Source organism: Tenrec ecaudatus, chromosome 2 (assembly GCF_050624435.1).
Source record: "Tenrec ecaudatus isolate mTenEca1 chromosome 2, mTenEca1.hap1, whole genome shotgun sequence".
NCBI lineage: Eukaryota > Metazoa > Chordata > Mammalia > Afrosoricida > Tenrecidae > Tenrec > Tenrec ecaudatus.
Window position 1 is genome coordinate 134,382,249 of NC_134531.1, and position 12,054 is coordinate 134,394,302.

The window sequence follows — 12,054 nt, forward strand, 5'->3', positions numbered from 1 at the left end:
GGAAATGTCTCTCATACTTTTTTGAGGGGAATGGATAATGGCAAAGATGCTTTGTAAATGAGCTTGGCAATCTCTCAGAAAATGAAACAGAACTCTAATATGACCCAGAAATTCTACTTCCAGATATATATAGCCAAAAGAGTTGGAAACACTTATTGGAAAAAAATTCATGAATATTCATAGCAACACCACTCAAAAGAACCCTAAAATGGAAATAACTAAAGGAGCCATCAGCAGATGAATGATGACCAAATGTGGTACAGAGAATATTACCCAACAATAACAAGGAATGAAGCACTGTTATATGATATGGTGTGCATAGAACTTGAAGTCATGATGCTAACTGAAAGAAGCCAAACACAGAAGGTCACATGGGATCCAAATCTATCGAAATATGCAGAAGAGATAAATCTGTAATGATGGAAAAGGAAGGATTTGATGGGTCCAGGAACCATATAGGAAATTGATGGTTCCACAGAGACAGGGTTTATTTTGAATGATGATGACGATGATGCGGAAGTATAAATTAGTACAAATGTATTGATCTGTTTTAATCATACTCTTTGCTAAGGAACCTTGGTGGCACAGTGGGTTAAGGTATTGGGCGGTTAGCCACAAGGTCAGTGGATCAAACTCCAGGTGTATTGTGGGAGTAAAATGAGGCTGTGTACTCTACTAAAGATTTATGGACCGGTTCTACTCTGTCCTATAGAGTCACTAGGAGTCAGAAGCCATTCCTCAAGGCAGTGGGTATTTGCAAAGAAACAAAGTGGGTACTGTTGATTTCAAACTGAGGATTTTGAAACCTCTCTAAACTCTCTTTCTCCCCCTCTTTATTTGTAAGTGAAGAGTAATTATGCTTTGTTGAGAGAGACGGAGACAGAGATAGAGAGGGAGGTGCACCACACTTGTGTGGGTGTGGGTGTGGATGTGTGGTGTCACTTCAAGACTCCCAGTCTCTCCATGATTCCTGCTAAGTGTCCGCTTCACACATCTTTATTGTATTTTGAGCATTTCCTGTAGTAGCTACTTTTTTCATCCAATCTCTTTATTTCTCCCTGAAAGAATTTTTGACTTGCTGATAGGCGTTCTCCAGTACTGTACTTGCTTTGTCAACTTCTTGACACTGATAAGTCTTCCAGGACAAAGGAAGGGAGGCTATATTATACATTTTTATGTGCATGTTGTTGTTGTTGTTGTTTTACCTCTCAGGATATTGTTCCTACATCTATCTGCATTTTATAAGTTACTAGCGTCCCCCACCCCAGTAACACCAACAGTAACCACAAAAATATAAACTATAGTTTTAACTTTGTTTTTTTTAAAAATATTTTTAAAGTTCCTCTCAAATAATTGAAACTTGTTATAGTGGATGTATCATCAATCTCTCTTCCTAAAGGTTCTTCTTTAAAGGTAAATGTGTGATCCCTGTACTTCTGATTGTGTTATTATATAAAATAGATAAATCCAGCCATTTGTTTGTGCATACCATTGCAAAATGTTGTGTTTTCAAAGTCTATCCAAGACCAAAAAGAAAAAGTATTCAGTAGAAATTAGCCAATTACATCACTATCAGAAGATTCATACTAATGAAAATATTCTGGAGAGTTATGCATTGTATCATCGCCTGTTCATAGTCTGTTAGAGCAGGCACAGGCTTGGGCAGTTCTTATCACACTCTTTCTCTCTTCACTTCACTTGCTGAGGACCGGTATTGGAGATGCAGTCCGATTATTGAACAGCAATGAAAATGAGTGGCTGGCTGTTCGATGTATCAGATGGTTGATTAATTATTCAGTAGTTTATGTTGGAGTCATGCATATAGTGAAAGACATATTCTATATTGAGTAGAACAAACTTAATGAATCATATTATATGTAATACAAACGTGATTTCCTGTTTCAGTTATATAAATTTCATTTTTGTCACTAATGTTACATTTCTTAGCTTATTTTGGATATAGTTCTTAACATAAGAAACATCACTATCCTACTGTTTGGTCATTTTACAGAATATATTACTGGACATGAACTTGCATATATTAATTTACATCACAGAATATGACAGTTTACTAGATTATCAAATGATATGTCTTTTTTGTAGTGATTACTATGCTTTGTGATGTCTGTTCTTTGTTTGGTTACAGAAAGTTGGCTGTGATGGTTTATTGGGGTCACTTGCAAGGGAAGATCATTGTGGTGTGTGCAATGGAAATGGGAGGTCATGCAAAGTCATTAAGGGAGATTTCAATCATACCAGAGGAGCAGGTAATTTTTAAATAATTTTTATCCTCAAAATCTTGGGAGACAGAAATACACTGGGCTTGATTTAGAAATCACTGTTCTTCCTTCACTGTAGGCTTTCACAATGGGTATTGAATGATATTTTTGTGATGACATGCAATACATATGCTATGAGCCAGAAAGTCTAACAAGCTGATTTCCCAATAATGAAAATATGAAGTCATCTGTTGTGCATTTAATAGTTAGAGCAGCAAGGGAATAATCTAATTTGCATTTTCTAATGTTACCAGGTTTCTGCAGAACCTCTTCTCCAATGCAAAGCACACTGTTTCTCATAAACTAATGATTGGCAGCAGCCTGAAGCAACTCTTGAGAATAGTATTCTTCAGGTTTTCAGTTTTCCAATTTCTTCATTTTCTTGTTGTTTGAAGTATACATTTTCAAACGATGAGATGTTGGAAGTACCGAGCCTATGGCAAAGTTGCTTAGTGGAAAAGGTCTATGAAGGAGCATCAAAGTGGCAGAATGAGGCTCTGTGCTAGTCGAGAATGTTAGCTTCGCTTACTTTCTCTCTTCCCTTCAGTTGATGCAATCATAACCCGAGATGCAAGAATCAAATGTTGTCTACATTGTAATTGTTGCATTGTCATGTGTTACGCATGTGTATTAGATCAACGTGAACACAGAAAGTGTTGCTGACTTGCAGTAAGCCTGAGGACCTGCGCATCAAGGAATTTCTGTCACGAGAACTTCTGGGTCATTGTATGTCATTGGTGGTAGTGTGTTTTCCTTGTGGATCATTTTAAGCATAACACTCACCCCCCCCCCCACGTCCGCGCAGCCAATGACCCAGAAATACTCACAGTCATCTCTTAACAGGATATATTTGTTGAACCATTTTTGTATCTTTTACTCAATGTTATCATTAATATACATTATAATGCACATTTCTATCTTAAATTCCTCTCTTGTTCAAAATGTATATCATAAAACATGAGACCAAAATAGAGATTTGATTTAATAAAAGAAACAAACTCTTTATGTTTGAATAACCGAAAAACTGAGTTCATTTTAGATAAAAAGAGTTCTTCAGCAAAGTAAATTAGATGCAGCCTTCTACAGTTTAAATGTAACATTTCGGCTAGCCCCAGCAAACAAGAGATAAGTAAGCCCAAAGTTGTTAAAGGCTAAAAATAGCGAAGGCCAAGGGTAACTTGCAGATCAAAATCTGAACCTCCTAAGCTGTGAAAACGGAGAAAAAGGTCCCACCAGTCAAAATCTGCCAGCATTCATTTAGAAAAGACATCCTTGTTCTTAGGTTCCCACAGTAAGAAATGTAATGATAATAAGCTTTTCAGTCTTATTGCTTTGGGAGATGTTTTTATTCTTTAAAAGTTCAAATGAAATCTGAAAGACAGCAGGAACATAAAGAGATACGATTTCTGTAGAATACTCTTGCGTAATTTTTAATATGCAAGGAAACATTTTGCTGAAGGATGCAGATACACAAATAGCACAATTTTCCTTAAATTATAATGACACATTATTTTACCACTGATCATAAAAAGTATGAATACTGTTAAATCAGTACTGTATTCCATTCAGAATGTAGTTGTTATATATAGGTATCCTTTGGTTTCTCCCTTAAGCCCGCTGTATTCTTATTGCACCTAAAATCTACTTTGTTCTTTTGCTTGCTTTAGGTAAGTTATATTTTCATGGCATTTGCTACTTAGAAATGGTTTGAGGTGTCTGCAATATTAGGACTCCTTCTGCGTCTCACATCTCACACCGGTCTCTTCCTGCTCAAAACCACGAACGTTGGGTTTCTCGTTACTGTTGTTAAGCACTGTCACATCAATTCCCATGCCACGTATAGTGACCACGCGCACACCAGAACAAAACATTGCCTGGTCAGGAAAGAGCAGCCCCTGGAGAAGGGCGTGGTGCTTGGTAAAGTGGAGCTGGGTTGACACCGTGCCTGCAGTGAGGAGCTTGGGCACAGGAACAAGTGTGAGGAGCCAGCAGCGTCGTGTTCTTGTAGGCAGAAGGTTGCTATGGGTCAGAACTAGCTCAGTGGCACTTAAGAGCAGCCACAACTTAGAATTGAGCTTACATATGACTTTTAAAATGCATTGCATACGTCATATGCAGCCTCTCTCTCCATCACCATGATCAGTTGGTAATGTTTACTCATGGCCTTCCTGATAGACTTGTAATTCAGGCAGAAAAATATCAGGACAGTTCTCTAAGGCAAGCACGGGCCAGAAGACTAGAAAGTCAAAACAGTGTTAAGCCATTTAGTACAAGGTGAAACTTGCAGGGGACGCATGCCACAAGCAACCATGCCTCCATAGCAGCCTCCTAGGGAGACCTGTCATAGACAGAAGGCTTTGTGCTTACAAGTACACAGCTTTTGTGTGGCTGTCATCTTTTTCAGTGTTTGGTATGTGTCTCGTGGGGAAGGTTTGTGGTTTGGATGCTTTGTGCAGCCTTGTAGTTTTATGAGCTCTTTCCTGGGCCCCCTTTTCAGTGAGAGCATGCTCAGCAGTGGGTCAAGTTGGAGTCTGGAGATTAAAAATGGAATCTTTAGCAAGGGTGTCCTTTATTCTTAGCTTAAATTTCAAGTTAGTGCTGGCACCGCCATTTTAGGTCACTTGGTGATTGTGAGTGTTGTTGCTGTGAGTGTTTCTTAAACTAGTTCAGTCCGGTCTCTTCAGAGGGAAAGTGTGTGATCAGAAAGCCCACTGCGGTATAGACTGTCTAGGAGCCGTGAGTTATTTTACAATGTCAGTTGTCTACCCTTTGCTTATTAGTGTCTGTGATGCTCACCTCTAGGCATTGTTTTGCAACCTGTGGTTTCTTCCTATATTGCCTGCTTCCTTAATTAACTTAATTTTATAGCCATTATTTCCTCTGTATACTACCTCCAACAATGACTTTCATTCACATACAATATTGGATCTGTAAATGTTAGTTAATTAATAATACTACATCACATGCTTCTAGACTTTCATATAAAAAAGTCCTTTAGGGTCCATAATTCTATCATGGCTTTAGGAATGTTGTGTTCATTACTCTGGAGACAACTTCATTCCCACGGTTTATGAGCTTTCTAGTATTTCTTGAGAAAGTTGCAGACTATTTGATCTAATTAGCTGTATCCACTGCATATCTTCTTGAACAACACCCATGTTGACACATGTGGGTGTTTTCTGCCCTTTTGCTTAATTTAGAAATTGCTAAATCATTTTTGTTGGCACTAGAAAATAAGCTTAAAAGATTGTGTGCATCACTTCTTTTTCTTGACCCATTTGTCACATATTTTCAATATAACCTACCTAGGCAAGGCATTTCTCTCTCAAAAGAAATGAAAAGTATATCATACACCTCAGCATTTGTGGAGCGTTGTAATTGTTTATCAATATACAATAAGAAAAAATGAGCATGTGCTACAATGGGTTCTCTAAAAAAAACAGTGGGGTTTGTATAGAGACATTTATAGCATGAAAATACCTCACTAAGCTGTAGACGTGGGAAAGTCTAGTTAGTCTCCAGGAGGATTCCATGTACATAGGTGGGTCAGATGTTAAGCTTGAGGCTTCTTCTGGCTTGAGTAGCTTCAGGGACTGATGAACCCAAGATTGGAAGAAAAATCACAGAATTCTACAGAAAGACTAGAGACAGATGAATCCTAGGTCAGCAGGTCAGGCTTGTATCTAGAGAAGAAAGTGAATTCAAAGTCAGTAGGTCAGATGGCTCCCAGAATGAGCAGGTAATATGGTAGGCCCCTTGGCTCAAGCTTAATGGTCTAGGAGCTACATGCAAGCTCCAACCCTGAAAACAAGCATTTCCCCAAAGCTCAGGTGTATAGAAAGTAGGCCACACCCTTCAGGAAACTGCTTTTCATTTGCATCAGGGCTATGACTTGAGCAAAGGAATTGCATTCCACCTTCTTCTTCTTACAATTGATTGGCAACTCCCAGCAGATCCGGGTATGAATTTGATTCGACGGCCTTATGTCATATCACAGGGATTACTAAGCCTTAACTGTCAAACCACCGAGAATTCTGGACCTGTCAATTGGACACAAAACCTAACCACCACTGGGCCTAAAGTATATTATTCTTAGCATAAGATGAAGATGATGTTCATAACAATAACAGTGAGTAATCACAAGAAGCGATCAAGACCTGATAGATCAAAGTTCAAAGCTTGGATCTCTCTTGAAAAAGTTTATCTCTCTCTCTCTCTCTTTTCATATTCTTATCTACTAAGTTAGAAATGTATTATCTACCTTATCTTTTGTCATATGATTTAAAGTAATAGGTTATCTAGAATGTCTATAATAGTCATTAGCATATAGCAATTTTCAACATCTGGCAGTCATCATTATTCCTATCCTGAAGATGATGGTAATGTTCAGCATTCTTAGAGAGTTATCTAAAACTGAAACCTCTAGTTAGAGGATAGGATTTTCTTCTGTGCAAAACAAAATGCTCAAAATTAGGATCAGATTTATTGAGATTCACATCCCTGGCATCATGTTTCAATTTATAAGTTAGACAGTGGTCACTTATCCACAGCTTTAAAAAAGTCTGCACCCTCAATTTTGTCAAAAGGTTAGTTTACTACAAACAGATCTAAGGCCCCAGCTGTTGGCTTTCTCTTCTCAAATTATTTTTGCATAATTGTTTCTTGACGCCTTTTTTGTTTAAACTCGTCGATAATACCTGCCCTCAAAGCCATCCCAGTAGAACAAATATTCAAGAATTGCTCTGGAGATCCACTGCCATTGAGCCATTTCCAACTCAGAGACCCACGGGTAGTTTCCCAGGCTGCAAATGGCTATGAAAGCAGATAGCTTCCCCTTTCTTCCAGGGATCAGCCGGCGGTTTGGAATTGTCAACCTGGAGGTTAGCAGCCCAATATTTGCTCACCAGAGACTTCAGAATCCCTACCTATGAACGGAGATGTAACTAGTGCACTAATCCAGAAAATACTTCAGAATTTATGAGTTCAAACTCATTCAGGACCTTGTACACATTCCTTCCACTCGTTTCTATCTGAAATGGAACATCTTCTCTAAACACGTTGCCAAATTCATTTGCAGAGAGATAACCAGTAACCTGCTGTGAAATTCACTAGCATCTTTTTAATCCCTGCCCTTTGCTCCCTCAACAGCGCTTCATGGCTGACCATTTTTCCTTCTGAAATAGTCTCATCCATTGTCTCCTGGGTGGTGATTATCCCCACTTTCATTTTTCTCCTGGTGTGTTTTCAGCCGCTCTGCCATTACTGTCTTTAAGGAGCTCCGGGGACACTGTGACGTGTGCATTGGGCTGCAGACGGAAAGGTCAATGATTCCGACTCATCAGCTCTCTGTGAGGGAAAAACAGGCTTGTCCGTAAAGACTTGCCATCTTGGGAAGCCTATCGAGGGCCTGTCACTGTGGGAAGGAATCCACCTGATGGTAGTGGTTCGCGTTGGGCTTGGGTATCATTGACTATGGCCATCTTCCAGTGCCAAACCCATGACGTCTCGTCTTCGCCTTCTTTTCTATGTAGTCCTGTGGATTAAACTACGACCTCTGCAAGAAGGTGTCCCCGAAGTACGTTGGTAGACTCTCTCAGGAGTTGTAGGCGTTCCCTTAAATACAGATGGCAAGGCTGCACTTCCGCCAGAGTGATTGGAGCTGGTGCTGGTGTTTGTCGTTGTGACTAATGCACACATCTAAGTGTTTGTGACAAAAATAGCAGTGAACCTTATGGGAACGGGGAGGGAGGAAGAGAGCAGGAAAGAAGGATTGCTGAAATATTCTGATTTATACCGATATTATTTCATATGTAATTAGCCATATTATTTGCATATTACCCCCTTAAGCACAATTTTGGCAGTTTTGCTTAACTCACCTATGTATGAGCTATTTATATTTTGTATATCCAAATAGAATATATGCTTATTGAGAACAGAGATCACCTTACCTTACCTATTTGCATAAATGGGCACTAAATTTTTGTTTTCGTTGCTGTGTATATTGTTCATGTCTCAGAAAGATAGTCTTTTGTGCTTGATGTATTCGGGATGGTTAAATTGAATAAGCACGGGTACAACTGATTCCAGATCCAGTCACTGCCACCAGGGGGAGCGTGTGCTACCTTTTGGTGTAGACCAAATAAGTGTGAAAATTTTGAGAAATTTTTAAAAATTAAGAAAAATAGAGGCAACCCTAGAAGCAAATTTTTAAACAGAAATAAGACTTTTATTAGACATATAGATCCAGACAGAAGTGCTCAGAATCATATTAAACATATCTTGCTATGACTTTTGAACTGAAACCACTGAACCAAAGGTAGCCTTTCAAGCGCTCTGTCCCTACTCTGCTAGTCGCCCACGGGCTTCGCGCTTGCTTCCGTATCACTGCATCTTAGCGTAGCCTTTCCCTTCAAGTGCTGCGTTTTCCACTTTGTTGAGACCCCGAACCTGGGAAACAGCTTTTTGTGTCCTTCTGCTAGCTGGCACTCCGAGGTGACACCTGATTGCTTTGTGAGGTCTGGCATTTACCTGTCTCCAGCTCCCATTTCAAACCCTTGGTTAATCTCTCCTGGGGACTGCTTTGTCCTTCCTGTCGGACATAGAACTCCTCCAGGGACGTGGTCCGGCCAGCTGGGTCCTCTCTGTTTCCACACTGTAAAGGAGGTCCCACAGCAGAGTCTTCGCTTATTTGTTTTAGAGGAGATTTTGTTCACTGTTTTGAGCTGCCTGTCCCATTATACTGCCTTCTCTGTTCTTCATGGACCAGTGAATTACTTAACATGGAAAATAGAATTGCCTGTTTGTCCTTGATTGGACTCTGGACTCTGGATCTTTCCAAGAAGCCGCTCCGTTTGGAGGCATGGCAGCTTTACGCATGCTTTCTTCCCTTAGGTAGTGACATAGGGCAAAAAGCAAAACTAAACAAGGAAACAAACTAAAGGAAGAGGCGAGTCCATCTTCCTGAGAACTCAAGATGTTTACGCATTTCTTCTATTGTTCCTCCAGGCTATGTAGAGGTGCTAGTGATACCTGCTGGAGCCAGACGAATCAAAGTTGTGGAAGAAAAGCCGGCGCACAGCTATCTAGGTAACCTCGCTTCCAGACCCGGATCCTCCGACTCCCTGCCCAGAGAGTCCTGGGCAGAAGAGGAAGTCGATCTGTTTCTCGTTACGTGTTTGAATTTCCCAGGAAGTGCCTCCTGTCATATCAAGTCGGAATTTATTTCCTTCTCTCCCAGGGACTGCCCAGGAACAAAAGCAATCTGGTCGTCGGTGGAGTTTTTAAGGGTCACAAATTGCTTCCACATGCTAATCTACATTAAAAAAGGATTTGGATAGATTGTGTTTCATATACATTCACATACATTTGCACACATATATTAATTTTGTGGGTAAAAATAAGACATTCACCAAAATAGAAAATGATTATATTAGAAGTAGGACATTCTGAGGAACTGTTTTTGTCCCTTTCCCACATACTACGATGACTGGATTTTTTTTAATGCGAAAGGATTTTGCTGTGGATTGTAACATGTGTTGTAAATCTTAACCTCTCTGCCTTGGGTTTAGGGAGATTTGGGGGTGCTGTTGCATAAGTGTTGGACCGTAGCCACGTGGTCTGTGGTACATATGAGCCAGCTGCTCCTTGAGATAAAGATCATGGTCTGTGCTCAAGCAAAGGTCTACACTGTACATGTTATGACCTCGTAACCCCTACAAAGAGCTGCTACAAGTCTGAATTGCCTTAATAGCTTTAGATTGGGCTTGAAGTCTGAGATCCCTTGGTCAGTTAGTCATCCTCCATTTGAAAGTGATTTGTCTTTGCTATGTTAATGAAGCAGTGACAGAAGAGTGTGTCCTCAGTCCGTCTCTTAGGAGGTAGAATAGGGACAAAGCACAAGCTGAGCTGGAGGAAGACTATGACCATGACCAGCACCTGAAGATCAGCCTGAGACAGATGCTCAAGAAGGAGGACCTTCCTCCAGGGCAGACAGAGCGGACACAGCTTCCTTAGATCAAGCACCCTGGGTCACTCTACTTGCGTTGTAAATTGTCTGAGGAACCGCTGCTTCGTTAATGTCATCACATGTACTATTTATTCTGTGATGGCAGCACCAGGTAACTAAGGCTGACCTACTCTCTTGTCTCCCTTTAGGTGAACTCACCTGACAAGAGAGGATTTTTAAATATTTTTATACTGTGCCTAAAGTATCCTATTTTAGCATTTTAATTACCATAGGTCAATTTATGATTACTAAATGTATAAAAGAAAATATAGACTTGTCCAAAGACACATTCATTATTCATTGAAATTATAGTGTAGGCTATGTGAAATGACACATTATGAGTATAGTATTTTAAAGGAAAGCCATTTCTCTTTTTTCTTTTTTAGAGAACTAATGTTCTCATTCTTTCTTCAATAAACAAAGTGTCTAAATAGAGAAATTTCTACATTCTACATTCCCAAATAACCCGAATTCCCATGATTGTTTCTACTCTACAACATAAAGAAATTGCTACAGTAGGACTGTATTATTTTTTCATCAGGATGTGCCTTTACACAGTAAGAAGGCAGAGGGAGAAATTCATAGCTGTATCACACACTCATTAGTTTGTCATTTTACACACACACAGATATCTTTATGACCTACTATAGTGTCTAAATCCATGTATGCACAAGTAGATCCACACAGATTTCTAAATTCAGATTGATGCTATTACATCCAGTTTTGGGGAAAAGTAGATAAAATGTTGAGATTTCAGTAATCTATTCAGTAATAGACAATTGGCTATTTTATCTATGAATACATTATTTTTACCCCAAACTAAAAGGGGATATGGATGTTTCAAATGGAATTTTCATGAATTCTACAAAATAAACTGTACGTCTTTAAACTGCCTCACTTCCTTACTTCTCAGTGCCCTCAACCAATCCACCTATGCTTTCTGTCTCTTCTCCCTCGAGGATAGCAAATGTGCTCTGAGGTGACACCTCCAATGGTCATATGTTGCTTGGCTTGTAAACAGCATTCACAACTAATGACCTCTCCTGAGATCAATGCACGCTTTCTTCATTTGTATCCAAGGACTCCCACTTCATTGGATACCCCTTGCTGGTCTCTTTTGCTGGATCCTCAACTTCTATATCATCTTCAAATGTTCCTATATTGTAGTACTCAGTTCTAGACACTACCCTCGTCTCTGCTAGGCCATATCGTCTAAGGACTTACCTGAAGCGGGCTGTGATTCCCACAGGCTAGAGGGTTTATACGGTGCAGATCTTTTAGGGAGGAGGCCATTGTGCAGTCACTAACATCTACCCAGTAGTCGCCATCTCAGTGGCTTCCAGGGGACGTCTAAGAAGTTGAACTGAGGTAACTAGTTTAGAAATGGCTCTGGGGGTTGGCAGAAGATGAAGATTCAAGGATTACTTCTCAGTTTCTGACTTAAACAAATGAACAAGTATCTTTCCATTTACTGATGTGAGGCACATGGAGGGTTTGGGGATGGCATGTGTGGGGGGAAATGAAATGACACAGTACTAATGTCTACATTTCATGTCTAAAAACTTGGCTGAAGATGCATATCATAAATCACATTTACTAAAGGCTCTCAGGCATAGGAAGGAAGTCACTGGAAACCTTCATCTGAAAATGTCTTTAGCAAAGAGAAAGGAAAACAGAATCTTGGCAAACTCATCATGCTTTAACAAATTAACTTGTCTACTTCGAACCATATATTATCTCTCAGGAGACATCTAATCTCCTCTCAATATA

The 12,054-nt window shown here is 39.7% G+C and overlaps 1 protein-coding gene across 1 annotated transcript in view; it reads left to right on the forward strand.

The window, feature by feature from the left end:
* The window catches only part of ADAMTS19 (ADAM metallopeptidase with thrombospondin type 1 motif 19), a 282,005-nt gene that overhangs the window by 198,140 nt on the left and 71,811 nt on the right, over window positions 1-12,054 (forward strand). The window contains exons 15-16 of the mRNA XM_075543100.1: window positions 2,147-2,267; window positions 9,285-9,365. Of these exons, the coding sequence (XP_075399215.1) occupies window positions 2,147-2,267; window positions 9,285-9,365 (202 nt within the window). The remainder of the gene's footprint in view (window positions 1-2,146; window positions 2,268-9,284; window positions 9,366-12,054) is intronic.